The 22,236-nt window shown below is 48.5% G+C and overlaps 2 protein-coding genes across 4 annotated transcripts; one reads left to right on the forward strand and one right to left on the reverse strand.

Moving 5' to 3' along the window:
* Nucleotides 1–1,403: 1,403 nt before the first annotated feature.
* Nucleotides 1,404–14,972, reverse strand: MDC1 (mediator of DNA damage checkpoint 1). 3 transcript variants are annotated; one of them, XM_063097040.1, is made up of 14 exons: nt 14,927–14,972; nt 12,875–13,013; nt 11,937–12,317; nt 11,781–11,856; nt 9,996–11,485; nt 9,781–9,846; nt 8,803–9,132; nt 8,220–8,263; nt 4,767–7,355; nt 4,564–4,689; nt 4,253–4,435; nt 3,864–3,989; nt 3,643–3,753; nt 1,404–2,335 (listed from the first exon to the last, which is right to left on the reverse strand). In XM_063097040.1, the coding sequence occupies exons 2-14, from the start codon at nt 13,011–13,013 to the stop codon at nt 2,168–2,170; spliced, it is 5,829 nt and encodes a 1,942-aa protein (XP_062953110.1). In that variant the 5' UTR covers nt 14,927–14,972; the 3' UTR covers nt 1,404–2,167. The 3 variants fall into 3 exon arrangements, with proteins under 3 accessions (XP_062953110.1, XP_062953112.1, XP_062953111.1); XM_063097042.1 differs by lacking the exon at nt 11,937–12,317; XM_063097041.1 differs by lacking the exon at nt 4,564–4,689.
* Nucleotides 14,973–17,514: 2,542 nt separating this feature from the next.
* On the forward strand, nt 17,515–22,131 carry TUBB (tubulin beta class I). Its single transcript, XM_063098182.1, has 4 exons — nt 17,515–17,728; nt 19,138–19,246; nt 19,486–19,596; nt 20,027–22,131. Exons 1-4 carry the CDS (start codon nt 17,672–17,674, stop codon nt 21,082–21,084), a joined length of 1,335 nt encoding a protein of 444 aa, XP_062954252.1. The 5' UTR covers nt 17,515–17,671; the 3' UTR covers nt 21,085–22,131.
* The last annotated feature ends 105 nt before the right edge of the window (nt 22,132–22,236 follow it).

Genomic DNA, 22,236 nt, shown 5'->3' on the forward strand with positions numbered 1-22,236 from the left:
GATAGAAATATAGGCTTAGAGAGATAAAGAATACTGCCCAAAATGAGAATTAAAGGAAGGTGCTGGTCCTGTGGACTAGGATGAGAAAATTGCCAAGCAGCATCCCACAGGCTCTACATTCCTTCTCCTCCCTCTCCTAGGCTCAGTACTCCTACCCTCCTCTGAATCTCACTATTGTATACTGTACCAGACATCTTACATTTTCCCTCTAGATTCACTCTCCACCCTGCTTTCTGCTTAAGAAAGTTGTTCTGAACGCGGTCTACATCAAAGGTCACAGTGTTTATTGAAGCCCTCTGCATAACTGCTGTCATCTTTTTGAGTTTACTGTGTACTGAACTATTCTTTGGGATTTCCCTACACTGCCTACTTTGTAATTATCACTTTATTAAACTGTCCCCCAAATTATCCTAGTTTGACTGAGACATCTGTTTCATCTATACAACCATCACCTCTATCTAGTTCCAAAATATTTTCATCACACCCAAATAAAACCCTGTACCCACTAAGCAGTTACTCCCCATTTTCTCCTCCCCACAGCCTCTGGCAACCACCAATCTGCTCTTGGTCTCTTCGGAGCTACCTATTTTGTATATTTAATATAAATGGAATCATACAATATGTAGCCTTTTGTATCTGGCTTCCTTCACTTAGCAAATGTTTTTTTTCTTTCTTTCTTTCTTTGCTTTTTTTAAAGATGACCAGTAAGGGGATCTTAACCCTTGACTTGGTATTGTCAGCATCACGCACCCCCAAGTGAGCCAACCAGCCATCCCTATATAGGGATCTGAACCCGTGGCCTTGGTGTTATCAGCACCACACTGTCCCAAGTGAGCCACAGGCTGGCCCTGCAAAATGTTTTTGAAGTTCATCTTCAAAACGTTGTAGCAGGTAGCAGGTATCAGTACATCATCCCTTTTTATGGTTGAACAATATTCCATTGCACAGATATATCACAATTGTTTCTCCATTCATCCACTGATGAACATTTCTGTTGTTTCCATCTTTTGGCTTTTGTGAAAAGTGCTGATATGAAAATTCATGTACAAGTATTTGAACACCTGTTTTCAATTCTTTTGGGTATACACCTAGGAGCAGAATTGCTGGTCATATGGTAACTCTATGTTTAATTTTTTGAGGAATCATCAAACTGTTTACTGCAGAGGCTAAACCATTTTTACATTTCTACCAGCAATGTATAAGGGTTCCAATTTCTCCACATCCTTGTAATCAACCAACTTTTAAAATTTTAATTTAACAAATGTGACATAATTTTCCCTAAATAGAAGATAATGATAAATTAAATACAAGTCCACATAGCTATTTTTTTTAACAGTTTATGTCTCGTGACCCAGACCAAAAAGAAAAACAAAAAAAAACAAAAAACTACACTACACCATAAGGCACAGAGTGAATATTTATTTTTCACAGAAGTCAAGCCTTAGCTCTAATTTTATAAACGCTGGAAAAGGGGGCCAGAAAAGTGCAGAGACTTGCTCAAAGCTAAAAGATGCTTCTAGAGGCCAGGGGAGAGGAAAATATTTTAGTATATAGGAGTTACATCCACAACTCCACCCTCACTCCAAGCATCCCTTCAAGTTCCTGAGGCCAAAGCTGTTTCCACTGTCTTTCAAGGATAAGTAAGAATCCCAGCAAGAAAAGAGGAAGAGAGATGGTGTCTGAATAGGAGGCAGGATACTGTGCGTGCCATGGAGCGACAACAGCGTCAGTCCGGCTAAAGATGGGCACCCACCCACTTAAGATATACGAGCGTGGGTCTGGCCAGTTTTAAAATGGCCATTTTAGGCTGGCCGGTTAGCTCAGTTGGTTAGAGCACAGCCTTTATAACCCCCAAATCATGGGGTTGTATCCCCGTACCAGCCAGCCACACACACATACACAAACATACACACACAAATATAAAACGGCCATTTTAGAAAATCTATGGCTCCCAATCTCCCTATCTTTGTGTTTTCTCATAAACCTTTCTAGTCCCACCCATGTTGTATAAGTACCGCGCACTAACCGATTGCGCCAGTGGAGCTCCAAGTCCCACCCATGTTGCAGGACAGTATAACCCAATCCTTTTAAAGCTCTGAGTTCTTTCTTCCAAATATTTTCTAATACTTTATTTACTGGTCGGGGAGGGAAAAGGATATTGGGGTTTTCATGTGGATGACATTTCCAAAGTGGAGAGGACAAAGGCCTCTGGCTCAGCTTCCTGCTTCAGAACTCCTGTCAGCAGGAACTCAGGTGAGAGGAGGGGCAGCCCAACCCGAAATGGAATGGAGCATCGAGGGAAGTCCTGGGGGCATGTGATCACAACTCTCTGAGGCTAGGGAAGACAGAGCAAAGACAGAAAGTCGGGATAAAAGAGAACCCTAGAAATAGGTTCAGGACTCACTAATCAGTCTTAGCATCACTAAAATAATACCTCCTGATATAAAGTCATCTGAAGCACACTGTACTGTCTATCAAGTATTCTTGCCAGAAAAGTTGAAACTAAATTTATTCAAGCTTTTTTTTTTTTTTTTTTTAAAGATGACCGGTAAGGGGATCTTAACCCTTGACTTGGTGTTGTCAGCACCACGCTTAGCCAGTGAGCGAACCGGCCATCCGTATATGGGATCCGAACCCAGGGCCTTGGTGTTATCAGCACCGCACTCTCCCGAGTGAGCCACGGGCCGGCCCCTATTCAAGCTTTTAAAGTTAACTATAATTTATAGGAAATATAAAAGCTAGAGGAACAAGACAAATGATACAACAAGGGAGCAAATGGAAAACTCCAGACTGGGGAACATTCTAAAGGACAACTGACCTAGTTTCTGTAGGAAGTCAATGGCATAAAAAAGTCTGGGTGGGCTGGGGGATGCTCTAGAGTAAAAGAGAATTAAGAGATACAACAATTGCAGCAATGCATGGACCTTATTTGAATCCTGATTTGAATAACTGTATACAGACATTTTTCAGACAACTGGAGAAATTTGATTAATGGAGTTTGAGAAAATGACCAAGAAACTATTGTTAATTTTGGTAGAGATCAATAATGGCATTATGATTATGTAAGAAAATGTACATATTTCTTTCTTTTTTTTTTTTTAGTCTTTTTGTGACCGGCGTACCGCGCTCAGCCAGTGAGCGCACCGGCCATCCGGCGGGAGCACTGCTGTGCTCCCAGCGCCGCACTCTCCCGAGTGCGCCACGGGGTCGGCCCTACATATTTCTTATAGATGTATACTTAAGTATGTAGGAGGACATAATACGATGTTTGCAGTTTGCTTTAAGATACTTCAGCAAAAACAAAAAGAAGAAAGAAAAAAGAAAAAAGGGATAGATGGAGCTAATGTAGCATGATCTAAATGAAACTGTTGAATCTGGGTGATTGGTATATGGGGAGGACTCACTGCATTTCATTATTCTCTCTCCTTTTGTGTATATTTGAAGATTTTAAAAATACAAAATAAAAGTAAGTCCTTTTGGTATCAGTAGATCTCTTCCCCTTGTTCCTATCCCTTTCTATACCATAGGTCTTTCCCACTCTCTATATTACTATCTGTACCTCCATTTTTTTCTCCAACCTTTTGCCATCCCAGCCACCTCTGTAACTGCCACCTCACCAGACCCAGAACATATCAACCATACCTTATAGGACCGGGGCATGTTGGGTAGGACAGTGCCTCCACAGCAGCTAATGATCTCTCCCATTTGAGGTGGTGGAGGCTGGACCCCAGGGGTTACATGAATCTCATAACCCTAAGAGAAAGAATTGGTGGAGACAGAGGATGTATGCACTGAGAGGTCATTGACCACTGGGAAACCTCTGGAGAGAGGGTTGACAAATGGGGTAGAAGATAGCCTCTAACCTCCAGCAGCCTTCGCTCCCGAGCCCGACTCAGGGCATCCCGGAGGCTGAAGCCAAAGTTCTTCTCCTGCTCAGGATCGGTCACCACATACTCATCCGGGGGCAAGAAGCAACCAACCTTGCGGGACTAAGGAGGGTAGCAGTCACCATCAAAGCTCAGCCCATCCCCCACCCAGCTCCTGCCTAGCATTTGTAGAGAGATCACAAAATACTTGAACGAATCATGCCTTATGCCTCACTAGCCCCCCTTGCCTTCCTGTATCCCCTCTTTCCTCCCGCATTTTGTTGCTGTTTTTTAACTTATTTTCTCCCACATTCTAGAGCGCTATGTGAGCAGTCTTTTCCTGTCACTATCTCTATTGGTCTGTGATCACCTCCCTGGCCTCTCACCTGATGCAGCCAGTCCAGGGAGAGGATGGGGATCCCCCGCCCTAGGGCACACAGGAACTTGACTGTTCGGCGGATTCGATCAGTGACCAGGTGGGAAGCCTCTGCCACGGAGCCAGCCAGACTCCCCCCCAGTGCCAGCACTGCCCGTTCTCCACGAGTATCCACCACTCCTGTGAAGAGCACCTGTGGAGGGGTTAGCCTGAGCTGGTCACAGCAAACCACACCATCAGAACCCATCTCTACAATCCCCTAGTCTCCTCCCTTCCTCCCACATCTGTCTCCTGTGAGGTCCCAGGCCCCTTTTCTCCTACTTTGGGGGCTGTAGGTTCTTGGTTGGGTTTGGTCCGTCGGAGGCTGTGGTTCGGTATTCCCTTGTGTTCCTCCTCTGCCTGGTCTCTCTTTCTCTTGACTGGTCCTGGAACCACTACATCCTGAGGCTAAGAAAGATCTTGGTGGGAGTTTCTGAGCCCTAAAGACCTTTTCCCCAGCTTTGTGGCCCCAGCCCTCTCCTCACCTCTTCCTTCCTTGGCCTCTCTGCGGCATCTTCTTCCTCTTCCTTGAGTAACAATGTCTTCTGGGGGACTTCCCGTCTGCGGGGCCGTTTTTGATGTGGGGGTGAATCCATGGTAGCTAAAGGCCTCTTGTGGCTTTGAGAGGCCTTAGGCTGGGGCTCTGGAGCGAACCCAAATTTACCTGCTGTTTCCACCGTTTCTACCTGGGGAATATGAGCGGGCACCTCAAGAAGCTGGGGAAAGGAAGGCTCAGAAATTGTCCTAAGGGACTCAACTGCTCTCAGTGTTCTTGGTCTTTGGTTCCTTGAGGATCGGGATTGAGGTTCAAAGGGTGCAGAGCAAGGTCTGTGGAAAATGGGAGCTGTGAGAGAGTCAGGCTCCCCAGCAGTCCTCTGTCTCCTGCTGCAACTGGCTTGAGGAATGGGTTCTGGGAGAACAGGCTGGGCTGTGGTCACAGGAGACTGGGAACCAGGGGTGGTAGGAACTGGCATGGCAGATGTTGTGGAAGACCTTAGTGTCCTGCTCTGACCACCCCGAGCTACAGCCTCAGAGGTGACAGTATGGTCTGTGGTGGTGGGAGGCTCAAGATCAGGGCCTGTCATTTCAACTGGTTCAGAGGTCTTAACAGAGGACCTATGTGTCCTGCCCCTAGTGGCCTGAGAGATGGGATTAGGGGTGACAAGATGGTTGGTGGAAGTGGAAGGCAGGAGCTCAGGAGCTATGGGTTCAAGTGGGTCAGGGGTATTGCTAGAGTACCTATGAGTCTTGCCCCAAGTGGCCTTGGGGGTCACAGGCTGGTCTTTAGATGCAGAAAGCTGAAACTCAGGGACTGTGGAGACAACTGGTTCAGAGATCTTGCTAGAGGACATATGTGTCCTGCCCCAAGTAGCCTGAGATGTGGACCCAGGGATGACAGGCTGGTCTTCTGAGGTGAAAGGCTGGAGCTCAGGGGCTGTGGGGACAATTGGTTCAGAGGTCTTGCTAGAAGACCTACGTGTCCTGCCTTGCGTGGCCTGAGATATGGGCTTGGGGGTGATAGGCTGGTCTTTGGAGGTTAAAGGCTGGAGCTCAGGGGCTGTGGGGACAATTGGTTCAGAGGTCTTGCTAGAAGACCTACATGTCCTGCCTCGCGTGGCCCGAGATGTGGGCTTGGGAGTGATAGGCTGGTCTTTGGAGGATAAAGTCTGGAGCTCAGGAGCTATGGGGACACCTGGGTCAGGGGTGTTGTTAGAGGACCTATGGGTCCTGCCCCGAGTGGCCCGAGATGTGGGCCTAGGGATGATAGGCTGGTCTTTGGAGGTGAAAGACTGGAGCTCAGGGACTGTGGGGACAGCTGGTTCAGAGGTCTTGCTAGAAGACCTACGTGTCCTACCTCTCATGGCCTGAGATGTGGGCTTGGGGGTGACAGGCTGGTTGGTAGAGGTTAAAGGCTGGAGCTCAAGGGCTGTGGGGACAACTGGTTCAGGGGTCTTGCTAGAGGACCTATGGGTCCTGCCCTGACTGTCCCAAGATGTGGGCCCAGGGATGACAGGGTGGTCTTTGGAAGTGGAAGGCTGGAGCTCAGGGGCTGTGGGGACAACTGAGTCAGGGGTGTTGCTAGAGGATGTATGAGTTCTGCCTGGAGTGGCCTGAGATATGAGCTCAGGAATGACAGGGTGGTCTTTGGAGGTGGAAGACTGGAGCTCAGGGGCTGTGGGGACAATTGGTTTACAAGTCTTGCTAGAAGACCTATGTGTCCTGCCTCGAGTGGCCCGAGATGTGGGCTTGGGGGTAACAGGCTGGTTGATGGAGGTTAAAGGCTGGAGCTCAGGGGCTGTGGGGACAATTGGGTCAGGGGTCTTACTAGAGGACTTACGGGTCCTGCCCCGAGTGGCCCGAGATGTGGGCCCAGGGATGACAGGTTGGTCTTTGGAGGTGGAAGACTGGAGCCCAGGGGCAGTGGGGACAACTGGTTCAGAAGCCTTGTTAGAGGATCCATGTGTCCTGCTTCGAGTGACCCGAGATGTGTATTTGGAGGTCACAGGCTGGTCTTTGAAAGTGGAAGGCTGGAGCTCAGGGGCTGTGGGGACAACTGGGTCAGGGACCTTGCTAGAAGACTTACGGGTCCTGCCCCGAGAGGCCTGAGTTGTGGGCCAAGGGATGACAGGCTGGTCTTTGGAGGTGGAAGACTGGAGCTCAGGGGCAGTGGGGACAACTGGTTCCGGAGTCTTGCTAGAGGACCTACATGTCCTGCCCTGAGTGGCCCGAGATGTGGGCTCAGGGCTCAGAGCCTGGGCTGTGGGTAAAGTAGGGTGGGGCTCAACGGCAGTACTGGAAACTAGAGAAGGTGTCATCCTAGAGGACTCAGGGGGACTGACTGTAGGCTTGGGGTGGAAAGGCTGCAGCTCTGAGGTCAAGGGAGTCTCTGGAGCTTCCTGACTCCCATTTTGCCTGGTTTTAGGAATGCATGGCTGGAAAGGAGGTGCAGAGGGAGAAAGAAGAGGCTGACATGCAAGATGTGTTTGGCTCTGAGAGATAAGAGGGTGTGGTGGTGTGGCTGAGGCTTCAGGCACTGTAGGAGGCAGACAAGCATCTGCGGATTCCTGATCACCCTGGGGAGAAATAGAAGCAAGTGAGGAAGGAAGAGGCAGACAGAAAAGAGAGAACTTGGATACTGTTTTTGATAGTCATTTGTGGTTAGAATACGTTCACCAGCATTTCTCTTGCTGTCTATGACCTCTCTCCCATTAGACTGGGAACTTCTTGGGGAAGAAGCAGCCCTCTTTCTCACAGACCTTTCCCCCTAACACCAGTATAGTTGTCCCTGCATATCCATGGGAGATTGGTTCCAGGACACCCCCCGATACCAAAAATCCACAAATGCTCAAGTCCCTGATATAAAATGGTGTAGCATCTGCATATAACCTATGCACATCCTCCTGTATACTTTGAATCACCTCTAGATTACTTATAATATCTAATACAACGTAAATACCAGGTAAGTAGTTGTTATACTGTATTGTTTAGGAAATAATGACAAGAAAAATATGTCTGTACAGTAGAGTTGGAATTTCTTTTTCAAATATTTTTGACCTGCTGTTGGTTGAATCCATGGATGTGGAACCTACAGATACAGAGGGCTGACTGTACGGTGTTCTCCACACATAGATGATGGTAATGAAGAGGAAGGCTGGGGCAAAGAGGGAAGGAACACAAAGAAAGGGACTTTCTCAAGGGTTTGGATCCCTGTGAAAGGGACTTCTGAGTCAGGCAGAGGGCGATACAACTTGGGGAACAGATATGGAAAACAAGGGGTGCCATGGATAAAGGGGTAGAAACCAACTAAGGAGTGGTGAAAATGGAGGAAAACTGAGAATATGGAGAAAGGAATAGATTAAAGCAAGGCCAGGAAAGGGACATAGGAGGGGATATAGAAACGACTTGTGGAGTAGCAGGAGGTAGAGAAAGAAGCTCACCCTGGAAGCCTGCTCAGCAGGTGGCATCTTGCAATTCAAATGGCCTAGACAGAAAGTAAACACAAGGGAGGCTGAGTTCTAAGCAGTCAGTTGCTCAGGGGTTGATCATCACAAGGGGTGCATGCCATCTGGGGTTTCCCGCCGCCTTCACTTACCTCTCTGCTGCCTCCTAGGGCTCCCTTCCTCCACCTGACTGTCTCCCAGAAGCTACCAGGGCTGAAGCAAGTCCCTGAAAGTCCCTCGCTCCCTTCTAGGCTCTGGTGTTGGACTGGAGGCTGTCCTTTCTGGTCCTGGCTCCCACCTTGTCTCCCCATTCTGTGTGCCTCTCTCCAGTCTTAGTTACCTTCACTTCCAACCCAGCTGGCTCACACTCTCTCTGTGGTACTGACCTCTCCATTTCTTTCTCAGATATTTCAAGGGTCTGCTTCACTACTTCTTTCTCTTGTATTTCCTTGGATGTCTCAATTTCTATCTTCAAACTCTCCCTATCCCTCTCAGGACTTGTGCTTTTCACCTTTTTGTCAGAACTCTTGTCTCTAAGTGTCGCTAGCTAAAATCTGCTTTTGTCCTCTCTTCTGTATACCTCTGGTTAATTCTTCATCACCCATTGCATCTTCTCTCTCTCCTTCTGGTGACAATTTCTTGGTATCCCTCTCAGGGGTCACCCTCTCTGCTGTTTCTTTTGCTGTACCCAGGTCTTTCTCCACAGTCGGCATCCCTCTGCCTTGAATCCCTAATGGCTCTGTGTGGACTGGGCTCTCTGGATGTTGGTCTTGTGGTGTTGCCCTAGGTGAGGACAGGCAAAATCCATGGGCCTCAAGGTAGGCGGCAATGGGCTGGGTTTCAGAGGCCTCAGACTCTCTCAGACAGAATGGCTGTGTAGCCAAGACCTCCCATGGCTCATCCAGGGCACCTGGAAAGAAAGAGTCAGGAAGAAAGAGAGACAGACAGAGAGACAGAGGTACAGGGTGAAAGGTAATAGGTTGAGAAAGGATTAAGATAAATTCATGAATAATAAATATAAATGGGTTACTAAAGGAAAGCTGGGAATAAAAATGGCAACTATAACATTTAATGTTTGTTTCAAAAAGATCATACCCTCATATGAAAGCTTCCTCAGTAACCTCTTTGAACATCATCTAGACTAATTGGTTTATGGGTCTGACTTAACATGGCATTTTTTTCTGATGAGATGGAAAAACACAAGCAAAATAGTCAAATATGAAAGAAACACATAGAGGGAGAAAAGAAGAAAGCATGCAAAGTTGAGGGCACAGAGTCGGGGAAAGTTTCTTGTACTTGGGGTCTGGAAGCTGCAACGGGAAGGGCCAGGATCTTGGGGTAGACTAAAAAGGAAGACCTGGGTGGGTTCACCCGCCATGCTCTGGACTCCTGCACAAGAAAAGATGGCCTAAGCACACCTTCTCCATAGAACTCCAGGGTCCTATTCCCAGTCCCCTGCCCTACCCACGCCAGCCTTCACACCCTTCAAGGACCACCAGCTTAATCTCCCAACTCCCACTGGCACCAGGATCTGAATAACACAGATGTCCTCACTCACCTTCTAGGCTCTGATTCTCTCTTTCCACAAAGCACTGGGTAGCTTGAAGATCCAGATCTTCAGAATCTGATGGGGGAGGAATGTAGCATAGATAATAAAAAGTCATATCTCACCCTAAACTCCTTACTTTATCTCTACTATCCTCTCTCCAACCCCAGCCCTTAGAACCATTGTCTATTTCAGGGGTCAAGGGAGGAAGAAAGACCAGCACTTACCACCATGGTTGTCTTTGGAGTCCTTGGTCACGCCCACATCTGGTTCTGTCCCTTTTCCTGTGGGGATCTGGGCTCCCTCTCTCTGTGGTTCCCCTAGAATGCCTGTGTCCACCACCAGAACTGAGAGGTTCTCCCTTGAGACAGGGAGAAGGTCCTGCTCCACTTGTGCCACTGGTGACCCACCCTGGGCCCCGACCTCAAGAGCTCTCTCCCGCTCCAGAACAGCCACAGCCCACTCTGTCCCAGCATCCCCTTCTGCTGGAAGCTGGCTCTTTCTTACGTCTGCCACTGCTAAGGCTGCTGAGGACATGCCCTCCTCCACATCTGTTTCACAGTCCCCATCTGGAGGTGGCTGGGCTTCCTCCAGAGGCACCACAGGCAGCTTTGCTTGGCCCCCCTCTGCTTCCACATCTGTTTGATCTGTCCCCTCCACAGGCACCTGATGCATCTCTGGATGTATAACAGCTGGCCCTGGTGGGACTTTCTCCCCCATTTCTGTGTTGATGTCCACGATGGCAGAGGCATGGCTTCTCTCCAGGTGGATCCCAGATGAGCTCCTATCTGCTTCCATACCTACATCACTGTCCCCGAGAGGAGACTGACCCTTTTCTGAATGTTCTATAACAAGGGCTCCAGCTTTGTCCGTGTGACCCTTAGGGACAGTTTCTCTCTTTTCCACTGAGAGCCCCTCCTCTTCCACATCTGTGTCACTGTCTCTCCCAGTTGCTGTTTGGCTTTGTTCCAGAAGGACCACAGGCTGGGCCCTATTCTCTTCCCCATCTGTATCTCTGTTCCACATAACAGCTCGACTCTCTTTCAGACGTGCCAAGGTGAGTGCTGCTGAGACTTGTTCCTCATCATCTGTATCACTGTCGATCACCACGGAGGCTTGGCTTTGCTCTAGAGGGACAGCCAGTGGTTCCTCACCCTCCTCCACATCTGTATCACTACCAGCTTGGCACTCCTGCAGATGTGCCAAGCTAGGTGCCCCAGTATTTCTTGTACCAACTCCATGAAAGATTTGCCTCTTCTTCATAGGAACTACAGCTGGCGTGGCAGGGATCCCTTCTTCCTCCACATCAGTATCACTGTTGATGAAGCCAGAAGGCTGGGCCCTTTCCAAATGGACCTCAGTTGGCCTTCCAGGAGGCCTGCTGTCATCATCCATATCTGTGTCACTGTCCTTCTCAGGAGGTTGGCTCCTCTCCAGAATCACCCCAACTGGAACCACCCCATTCCCTGCTTTCCTCTCAACTTTTGAGTAATTGTCCCTCTCCTTCACTGAAGGCTGATCCTTTTCGAGCTGGATTTCAGTTGCAACTCCATCATCTTCAGGCTGCTCTGCCTCTGCAGCAGCACCTCTTCTGGCAGCTGAGGGGGCGTCTCCTGCAGATGGTTGCTGACCTTCTTCCTCATCTGTGTCACTGTCCAAGTTGAAGGCAAAAGGTCGCCTGGGGCCACTTGGGGCAGGGGAAGGCCCCTCTTCATCACTGTGAAGTAAAAAGAAGAGAAAGAGTCTATAGAATCTACTTCCTAAGAAGGGATATCCTACTCAACTGTGAGCTCCTTGAGGGCAGACATAAGGTAGTATTTGTCTTTCTATCTCCAGCAATTAGTTTTCTACTTAGCACATCAAAGGGGCTCAATAAAAATTCAGCTGAGTGAATAAATATATATAGTTCCCAGCCCCAACTTTCCAGATAATTATCTCTCCTAGAGATTGATCCTCCAGGCTCTGGTCCTCCCTCTTTTTCAAGACTCAGGTGTCTGGCCTTTGGCACTCACCTTTCTGGAACTATTGTTGCCAAAGGGGAGGATGTGATCTTTGATTCTTTCACCACATTCCGTTCAGAAAGAGAATCTGTCAAGAACAGAGTAAGTTGACATTTTTACGCTCATCATCCTCATCTCCTCATCCATCCTTCCAATACACAAACTTACCTACTTCCTCTTCTGAGTCCTCAGCCAACAGAAGCTTCTGGGGTTGAGTTCCTCCCTGTACCCTGGGTGTCTCCTCTACAGTTAGATGACCCCGGGAGATAAAGGGCAGGGGGACATCCAGGCGATGGTACTGGCAGGGCAAGTCAGCAAAGAGAATCAAGTCCTGGTCCCTCAGACGATGACTCGCCCCAGGGCTCAGGACCTTAGGAGGCCTCAGGATTTGAGTACCATTGAGGCTCCCACAATCCCGCAGGATAGGTGCCTTGTCCCATGCGAAGATTTCAATCACTGCATGTTGTTTGGAGATGGATGGAAAGGGCAGGGCCACAGAGCAGTCAGGCATTCGGCCTACCACATTCTTCCCGAGGTATAGTGGGAAATCTAAGAATTAGAGAGGTAGATAGGTTCCAAGGCCAGAGTCCTGGCCTATCATTAGGAAAATGTTCCTGTTAGGTTCCCCACTATTCACTCAAGGCCCCCACATGCATCAGAAAAGTAAAAGACCCTAGGCCATCTAGGCATTGAAGAGTATATGCAATGCATTATTTATATGCAATACCCCATTCATCCGCATTGGATTTTTTTTTATTGTGATAAAATATATATAACACAAAATTAACGATTTTAATCATTTTAAGTGTACACTTTAGTGGCGTTAACAACATTCACATTGTTATGCAATCATCACCACCATTCACCCCAGACCACACTGGATTTTTTTATTTGAACCTCTTCATCTCCTACCAAAGTAAAATCACTTCCAGTGAGTCCAAGGCACTAGCCTGGGGCAATCAACTCAATCAGCCCCCTCTTCTCCACTCCCAGTAAAAAAGTTTTTCAGATCTTGAAATACATATAAGCTTCCTGCGAACCTCCAACCACCTCCCCGCAAAAATAAAGGACCTATACCAATACTTCAGCACCCAATACCCCCTGACCTTTTTCTGGTCCACGGGCACTGCTGAAGACATGCAGTCGCCCTGCAGGCTCCAAGCTATACCCCAAGGATTCACCAGATTGCTCTGTCTCCTCCTCTTCCTCAACATCCCAGTCAACAGCCTGGGTGTCCTCCATCATCTGTGAAGGAACCACATTATCATCATCCTCATCACAGGTTTATGCATACAGCATCAGAGAGGAGACTGATAACTGGGGTAAACCTGGATCATTATGGAAGCTTATGCCTCTCTTTTTTTCTTCTTCTTTTTTTTTTTTCAGTGGCTGGCCGGTATGGTGATCTGAACCCTTGACCTTGGTGTCATAACACCACATTCTAACCGACTGAGTTAACCGGCCAGCCCCTGATGCCTCTCTTTCCACCAATCATTCTGTCGTCTTTCTGAACCATTTAAAAAATACTTGGACCATGACGCAAAGTAAGAAACATTATAAGGTTCCAAGTAGACAAATGTATACAAATGTGGTTATTTATATAAAAGTTGTGAGAAACAATGCTTAGTCTTACTACATATAGTACACTGATATTTTTCATTCATTCTTTCTTTTTTTTCTTTTCTGGTTTTTAAATGCTGATTTGCAACCCACTAAATTGATTTTACTATCCACAGCTGGGTTACAACCCACAGTTTGAAAAACACTATTTTGCTAACACAGGCTAAGCATGCGTTGGGCATTATGTTTCAGGCACAATAGCCATGTGGCAGGCATTTATGAAACTAATGCTAAAAATATTAAATAACTTCCTAAGGATAAGACAGTAGGTAAGAGGATAGATAGGAGTAAATGTGCTTCTGGCTGCAAAGCCCATGCTTTTTACACTTTACCAGATCACTTCAGTGTTATCAGGCTAAACTGCAAAGAATCATTATTATGACGCATATATAACCTTCCTATGTGTCGAGCACTGTTCTGATTACTTTATATTGACTGAATCATTTAATCTTCACAAGAACCCTGTAAAGTTGGTTTTATTATCTTCCACTTTTTCAGATAAAAAAAACTGCAACATAGATGGGTTAAGGAACTTGCCCAAGATCACCCAGATAATGTCTCTTCTCTAATGGCTTTCCATGCCCACAGCATAAAATAAGATCTAAACTCCTTAGCAAGACCTTCCATGATCTGAACCTCCTCTCCTCATGTCCTTAATGCATGATGCCTCCCCTCTAAAACTTATGATTCTGCCACAGGGACCTCCTCCCTAAGCTCTGAACACATTGTCCCTGTTTTCCCCCATATCTCCTTGTCTTTAACCAGTTCCTTGGCCCTTCCCTCCTAGTCTTCTGGTCTAACTCCTACCCATCCATTCTCGGAGATTCAATTCAAATGTCACTTTCTCAGCAAAGCGTTTCCTGGAGTCTTCCCTGCTTTCTGATGTTCCTGGCGTTATTCTGCGCGTTCCACGGCGGTCAATGGACTTGTGTCTACTCTAACACTTCTCACCATACTGTAACCATAACTTTCCATTTCTGCCTTCACACCCCGTCTCCAGGGCTGGACCAGCGGAACTGTGTCTATTTCCCTTAGGGCCCATCATATTCATTCAAAGGTGGTTATGGAGCACCTGGTGCTGTTTGAGGTATCTGGGATACTCCGTGAAGCAAACAATGAATTTTGATGAAAGAACAGAAAAAGATGGAGACTCAAAATAGCATGGGTGGAATTCACCTAGAAAGATGCCACCCTAGAGGGAAACTGTCGACAGGTAAGAAAAGCAGGGCGCCGCCATGGAGAAAGTGTTAATTTCGTCCTTATGATTAGCCAACTCGGCGGGTACCCACGACCCTTGGCTCCAATTCAAAGGGTCATCGTCTTTGATCCCCACCCCAGTGGGTTCCCTTGTGGTCCAAAGTCTCCCTATGTCTTCATACCTAAACTTGGGGCAGGGTGCCAGGTAAGGGTGAGTATGACAATCCGAGATGCAAACTTCCAAGTCACCTCGTCGGGGTGGCACCCAAGGCATGCCCCCCGCCCTCCGCGGGAATCAAGATGGCACCCAGGGAGCCATGGGCGAGGCCCCCAGAACTCACCTACTTTGAGGCCCCGCGCGCGCCACCCGTAACGGCCGCGACTCGGGTGGCGCGAGTGCGCGAGCAGGAAGGAAACCGATCCACTGATTGGCTCCTGCCGCTGTCTTTCACAGCCCTGCTGCATCAATCAGCCCTGCTGATTGATGAAGCCCCCAGCACGAGGCTTACCGAAGCCCCGCCCCTTGCAGACCAAATTGGGAGGCCTTCCTAGAGAGACAGAGATCAGTGAAGTGAGACTAATCGCAGGCCTCTGTGCGCCCACAGAATAGCGCACCTCGATTGGGCAGCTCCAAGGGACAGCCCCCCCACCACCGCTTCACCGCCCACCATCGGCTTCCCGCGCAGATTTCCAAACCACGATCAGAGAGTCTGGCGCCAGCTGCCCGCAGCGGATAGAGGGGCTGTACCATAGATGTCGTCCGATGCGTCTGGTGCGGCCAGAGCGCCTTTCCTCAGTCCTCCCAGGCATGGTGTCCGCTGACTCATGAGAAATGAAGATGGGTTGCGCGTTGCAGTCGTGGCTGGAGGCTGCAGTTGGGAAAACAGCCCGTAGGCGTGGCACTTGAGGACTCCTCACTGCAATGGAATTTCATTTCCTTTTGATTTGGCTTGTATAATAGAAGTCATGTCATTTCTTTCTGGGAATGTCCCCGACGGACATTTTGAGGTCATTTTCCTAATCGCAAAATCCTGAAGCAAAGATCCGTAGGCGAACAGAGAAAAACTGTTTTGCTAACCCTATTAAAGGCTGTTTTCAACTTTCAAGGGGTGAGGGAAGGATGATAAAATGATTTATTTCATTATATCATAAGTCATGAAGAGAATAATAACAGTTTGACATGTCTACTCGTATAATTAAGGAAGTTCTCCCCCCCCCCCATATAAAGATGACCGGTAAGGGGATCTTCACCCTTGACTTGGTGTTGTCAGCACCACGCTCACCCAGTGAGCTAACTGGCCATCCCTATATGGGATCCGAACCCTTAGCCTTAGGTGTTATCAGCACCACACTCTCCCTAGTGAGCCACGGGCGGCCCAATTAAGGAAGTTCTTTTGCGTTCATTACCTCAATTCTGTCCGCAATAATTAAATAGGCAGAAGTAGATTTTACAAACGAGGAATATGAAACTCTGCAAAGTTAAATGACTTGCCTAGATTCCTACAGTTAATGTAAGGTAGAGACAAATTGAAACAAGTCCTCTAATTTTAAATTCTGAGCTCTTTCCACTACCACAAAACAACTGCTTTCATTGTGATTGTGCCCTAAAACATAACATATTTTAAGTGGATAGAGGGGTCTTGCACAACTTGATGTCCATAGAAGGTAACTTAGAAATAAATGTGTTGATCAAATGTGAACTGACAATGACCTTCACATCACATCTCCTCAGTGGTACAGTGCTTACCATACTCGTGGTATACACTTCTTGCCAAACTGCAAGATCCTGGAGGCCAGGGAGTTAATTCTTAATCATTTTTGTATCCCTAGTCCCGATTTGGTGGACACTTAGTAACTATCAAATGAGTGAATCTCTGGGACAAAGCAGATGGGCTTTAACTTGAGTCCATAAAATTTTTCCCCATGAATTACCCCTTTTACCCCCTTTTCAATCCTGGGGCTCGTGAAGTGTTGCAATGGCCACCACTTGGTCAGTGAAATCAGTAAATTGAAAAACCACTGACTTCATCAAGGTGTCTAGAGAGGCAGGCTGGAAAGACAATGAAATTCTATCAACATCTCAACCCCATAGTTCCCTGTTCGACAAGGCCAAGATGTCTTCAAACTCTGCCCCAAAGCCCAAATCCCCTACATGGACCAAGACTTCTGGTTTCACAAATCCCAGATACCAGTTTCTCTAAACTATTCAATTTATTCTTTGAACATACCCTCCAGGCAACATCTCTATCCTAAAAATCCATTGCTGCAATTTTGTTACTCTTTCGAAACATTATTACTGGAACATAGCAGGACAATCCCCTCCTGAGGTATCTGGGGGAGCAGCAGCTTACTGAAGTTCAAGCCTTGTATCACCAAAGAACCAGATGTTAGGTAGCCTAGCGGGATGCAGCACATCTCCCCAGTTTTCGCTGAGCTAATGAATCCTGTCTGCCCGACAACTATCGCAGCGGGGAGTTTTCAGGGCGTGCCTACTCCATCTTCCAACTTCTGGCACCCCAGACTTCGCAATTCCTGTATCCCGAAAACTCCCTTTTTTTTTACCAAAAAAACCTCAGGCATAGAGGAAAGGAATATTGTGCAGGTTCATTATTCATTTAAAAAAAAAAAGAAAAAAACCCCACACAAACCAGAAAACAAAACCTGGTACCCACCCGTTCCTCGCTTCATTGTGCAGCGTGGACAACAATAGAGGACTACAACTCCCAGAGAGAACTGCGCTCGTCCACTGGCGCAGAGACCAATGGACGTCCGTTACATGACCGGCACCGACTAATCAGGGCCAGGTTGGATGAGGCTTTGTCTCCCGACCGCGGCGCGGGCCGCGTTCTCCCGCCTCCCAGCACCGGCGCACGCGCGCCCCGCCCTGCCCGCCTTCCCTCCCTCCCCTCCCTTCTCCTTTCTCCCTCTCAGAACCTTCCTGCCTCCGCGTTCGGACCTCGCTGCTCCAGCCTCTGGGGCAAGTTCCATCCTTTCAGCGTGCGACCAGCAGAGAAAAAAGAAATTAAATATTTTCTTGCCCCGTACATACACTGAGGCGAGCAACAACATTAAAATAAATTTTAGCCATGAGGGAAATCGTGCACATCCAGGCTGGTCAGTGTGGCAATCAGATCGGTGCCAAGGTAAGAATTTTAAACCTCTTTTAACTATATTTCTTTTTAGAAGGAAAAATCCAGATAAGTTGTGGAGAATGGTTGTGGGGCATTTGCATTCCTCGTCCTTAATCAAGCTTTGCCCTCCCAAAAGTTTTTTACATTTGTAGCTAGCATTCGTTTTTGAAAAACGGTATTTTTCATGGAAGGCACGTTTTGGGTAGCTATTAAAAGGATCCTTTGGGTTTTGGGGGTGAAGACCGAAGATTTGTAAGATTTTACTTAAAGGGGATCTTCTAACGGTCTGAGGACCGGTGAGGGAGATGCGGAAACGGTCCGAGACAAAGCGAAGCGAGGTTTTGCCCATGTGCGTCCCGACGTGGCGGGGGTTCTAGGGCAAAACCGAAGGGGGAAGGGGCAAGACTGGGCGGGCAACTGCAGAGAGCTCTGCAAAGGTGGGGGACGCGATGCGCCAGGGTGGGCTGCATTGCGCGTTACCCTTCACAAAAGATCAGGGACCCAGCGCGCCCGCGATCCCCGAGGGGCGGTGGTCCCGTAGTTTTTCGTGGATGAAAGGCTAATTCTCGTATGTACGAGATTAATTTTACCTCCTTCCATTGCCTCTAAGAGAGACCTTCTCAGGGCGTGAACAGATTTGGAGAAAGAACGAGAGAAAAGGGGGAGTGTGCTTTTCATTAATGGGTCCTTCAGGACTAAATGGTGTGAGTAAGAAAATACTTAAAGCAAGGAAGTAAAAGGCTAGCGAAGAAATAAAATTCGGAGGCCAGGGGGATTTTTTTTTTTTTTTTGCGCGCGGTTACAGTGTAGCGGGGGGTGGGGGGGGTGGAGGAAGTGCGGCTGCTACGTTGTAGCAGAAGGGCGGGACCCTGTGGGGGCGGGGCTGGAGCCCCTGGCGCGCGTGGACAATGCGGCCCAGCCGGCCAGCGGGGGCGCGCTAGTTCGAGCCGAGCCCTGCCCCTCGCGCGCGGAATTTGTGCCCTTGGCCCCGCCCACGCGTAACACCTCCCTTTGTCGGCGACTCGACGTGCGCGTGCGCCGCAGTCACGTGGAGGGCGGGGGTGGTCGACTGCAGCAGCAGCAGCAGGAGCAGCTAGTTTCTCCGACCCCGGTCTTTGTGCCGACGTGGAGGGGCGGTGCCCAGTATGAAGAGCGGGGAGGGGCGCTTATCCAAATGAGGTGGACCTCCTTCCACCCACCCTGGTGCTTGGGAACGCCGGGCTTTCCCAGCTGCACATCGTTTTATATCCCAAGCATCTCTCCTGGGTGTGCGAGTGTTCAGGCGAAGGGTGTAGCAGGCAGACACAGGGGTTGTCAGCCCTACGGCAGGGCCTACCACGAGCGTATCTGGAACTAAAATGGCAGCGGGAGGCGTGGTTGGCTGGGATATGAGCTGTTGAGGTCTCATTTCTGTCCGGCAGTTCTGGGAGGTGATCAGTGATGAACACGGCATCGACCCCACTGGTACCTACCACGGGGACAGCGACCTGCAGCTGGACCGTATCTCCGTGTACTACAATGAAGCCACAGGTGAGGCAAGAGCCCGGGAATCTCAGGTCCCATTTCCTTTCTCCTACTTGGGGGTCTGGGGCCCCTTAATCTCTTTTCGATTAATTCATCCTTTCCCTTTTCACCATCAGTGTCAAGGACTATCTCTACTGCCACCTGGTGGCTGGGCCTGAAGTGACAAGTTTAGGTCTTTGGCTGTCTTCCAACCCCATTTACCTCCTTCTCTGCAAGCTCTCACATCTCTACTTTATTCCTTGTAGGTGGCAAATATGTTCCTCGAGCTATCTTGGTGGATCTAGAACCTGGGACCATGGACTCCGTTCGCTCAGGTCCTTTTGGCCAGATCTTCAGACCAGACAACTTTGTTTTTGGTGAGTTATACGGAAGATATTAGTAGATACCATCATATTTGCTGTATTTGGGTGCAAATGTTACGAGGAAGAGTTACGAGGTGATTGTTGTACTGGAGAGCTTATGCAGGGCTGTGTTCTGAAATATGTCACAGCGGGCAGATGCAGTGATTGCCCTAATTGGTAAATTGTTGGGGGGTGGGGGGGGCGTATATCATAGGTGAAGGAGAAAGCAGATTCATCTAAGGAAATTATTCTAAAAGTTGAAAGATGGGCCGGCCCGTGGCTCACTCGGGAGAGTGCGGTGCTGATAACACCAAGTCAAGGGTTAAGATCCCCTTACCGGTCATCTTTAAAAAAAATAAATAAATAAAAATAAAAGTTGAAAGATGAGAAAGTCGTGTATCTTCCACACCTTACTAATCAAGTATTTTTCCTGATCCCATTCTAGGTCAGTCTGGGGCAGGCAACAACTGGGCCAAGGGCCACTATACAGAGGGTGCCGAGCTGGTTGACTCGGTCCTGGATGTGGTGCGGAAGGAGGCCGAGAGCTGTGACTGCCTGCAGGGCTTCCAGCTGACCCACTCACTGGGTGGTGGCACAGGCTCTGGAATGGGCACCCTGCTCATCAGCAAGATCCGTGAAGAGTATCCTGACCGCATCATGAACACCTTCAGTGTGGTGCCCTCACCCAAAGTGTCCGACACTGTGGTTGAGCCCTACAATGCCACCCTCTCCGTCCATCAGTTGGTAGAGAACACTGATGAGACCTATTGCATTGACAACGAGGCCCTCTACGACATCTGCTTCCGTACACTCAAGCTGACCACACCAACCTATGGAGACCTTAACCACCTTGTCTCAGCCACCATGAGTGGTGTCACCACCTGCCTCCGCTTCCCTGGCCAGCTCAATGCTGACCTCCGCAAGCTGGCAGTCAACATGGTGCCCTTCCCACGTCTCCACTTCTTCATGCCTGGCTTTGCCCCTCTCACCAGCCGTGGAAGTCAGCAGTATCGGGCCCTCACTGTGCCCGAACTTACCCAGCAGGTCTTCGATGCCAAGAACATGATGGCTGCCTGTGACCCCCGCCATGGTCGGTACCTCACCGTGGCTGCTGTCTTCCGTGGACGGATGTCCATGAAGGAGGTAGATGAGCAGATGCTCAATGTGCAAAACAAGAATAGCAGCTACTTCGTGGAATGGATCCCCAACAATGTCAAGACGGCTGTCTGCGACATCCCACCTCGTGGCCTCAAGATGGCGGTCACTTTCATTGGCAACAGCACAGCCATCCAGGAGCTCTTCAAGCGTATCTCAGAGCAATTCACTGCCATGTTCCGCCGCAAGGCCTTCCTCCACTGGTACACAGGTGAGGGCATGGACGAGATGGAGTTCACCGAGGCTGAGAGCAACATGAATGATCTCGTCTCTGAGTATCAGCAGTACCAGGATGCCACCGCAGAAGAGGAGGAGGATTTCGGTGAGGAGGCCGAAGAGGAGGCCTAAGGCAGAGCCTGCCATCACCTCAGGCTTCTCAGTTCCCTCAGCCTTCTTCCTCAACTGCCCCTTTCTTCTCCTTCACAATTTGTGTTTGCTGCCTCCATCTTGTTTGTTCTTTCGGGGGGAGGGGTCTAGCGCAGTGCCTGTCATATAATAGGCGCTCAATAAATGTTTGTTTGTTGAATGTCTCCTTTCTCTTTCCACTCTGGGAAACCTAGATTTCTGCCATTCTGGAAAATCCTGCATTTCCTTTTGGTGCCCCCACTCCTCCCATCTGTCCAGTTAATATTTCCTTCTGTTTTCAGAATAATTTCCCAAGAAGCTGGGTCTCATCCAGATTTCATTTAGAGCCAACTGGTAGCAGAAAACCCAGAAAATGGCCACCATCCTAAGCCCAAATAGTAGCCAGGGGGAAAGGAGGTAGAAGATAGCAGGTAGAAATCACTGCAAGGAAGGGGATGGGACTTTCTATTCTAGAACAGTTTTGGAGAGGGCAATCCCAGCTATTAAGTCATAATTTCCAGGTATTTCTGTGCTCCATCTCTCAGCTTCAGGGGAGGTGTTAACAGTATTATCTCCATTTCAGTTTCCCTTCAGGCTCTGTCCTGAGCTCTGTTTCCTTTGGAGGGGTCTGCCCCACTCTGCCAACTGGGATTCTTGCATCTCCCACTTTACCTCCCTCACTTTGGATCCCTTCCTTTCCCCTCATCAGAGAAGGGGGGGATCAAGAGGGGAAGAGACCAGCTTAGGTCCTTAAGTCTCCAGAAATGCCCTCCTTATCCCCTTTTCTTACTCCCAAAGAAGGAAGAAAATCCCTGACATGTAGAAAGGTGCACACAGCCACCTAAATGAGTCATTCCCCAGAGGAGAGGACAGGATGCCCTCCATCTTTTTTGCAACATTTCATCTCTTCCTTTTGCTATTGCCTTTCCCAACCACACTTGGTTTTGTTCTATCCTACACTTCAGATTTCTATTTTATGTTTAACTTGCTTTTTTTCATATTGAAAAGTTGACTGCCCCAAGAGCCAAAAATAAATGAGAACTGAAAAAAGGTTGCAAGACGTGTACTTTTTTAGGGAAGGATTGCCGGTGGAGGCATGGAGCCTGAGTTTAGTTATACTCTGCTCTCCCTAAACTGATGAGAATGTCATATTTC

Source organism: Cynocephalus volans, chromosome 5 (assembly GCF_027409185.1).
Source record: "Cynocephalus volans isolate mCynVol1 chromosome 5, mCynVol1.pri, whole genome shotgun sequence".
NCBI lineage: Eukaryota > Metazoa > Chordata > Mammalia > Dermoptera > Cynocephalidae > Cynocephalus > Cynocephalus volans.

Excerpts from the sequence above, each read along its gene's own strand:
- TUBB (XM_063098182.1), top strand. The coding sequence starts at position 17,672 with ATGAGGGAAATCGTGCACATCCAGGCTGGTCAGTGTGGCAATCAGATC. Across the intron at positions 17,729-19,137 it reads GCAATCAGATCGGTGCCAAG|TTCTGGGAGGTGATCAGTGA; the intron begins GTAAGAATTTTA and ends TCTGTCCGGCAG. Across the intron at positions 19,597-20,026 it reads ACCAGACAACTTTGTTTTTG|GTCAGTCTGGGGCAGGCAAC; the intron begins GTGAGTTATACG and ends ATCCCATTCTAG.
- MDC1 (XM_063097040.1), bottom strand. The coding sequence starts at position 13,013 with ATGATGGAGGACACCCAGGCTGTTGACTGGGATGTTGAGGAAGAGGAG. Across the intron at positions 7,356-8,219 it reads CTGCTGAGCAGGCTTCCAGG|GGTGATCAGGAATCCGCAGA; the intron begins GTGAGCTTCTTT and ends ATTTCTCCCCAG. Across the intron at positions 3,990-4,252 it reads CCCTGGACTGGCTGCATCAG|TCCCGCAAGGTTGGTTGCTT; the intron begins GTGAGAGGCCAG and ends TACCCTCCTTAG.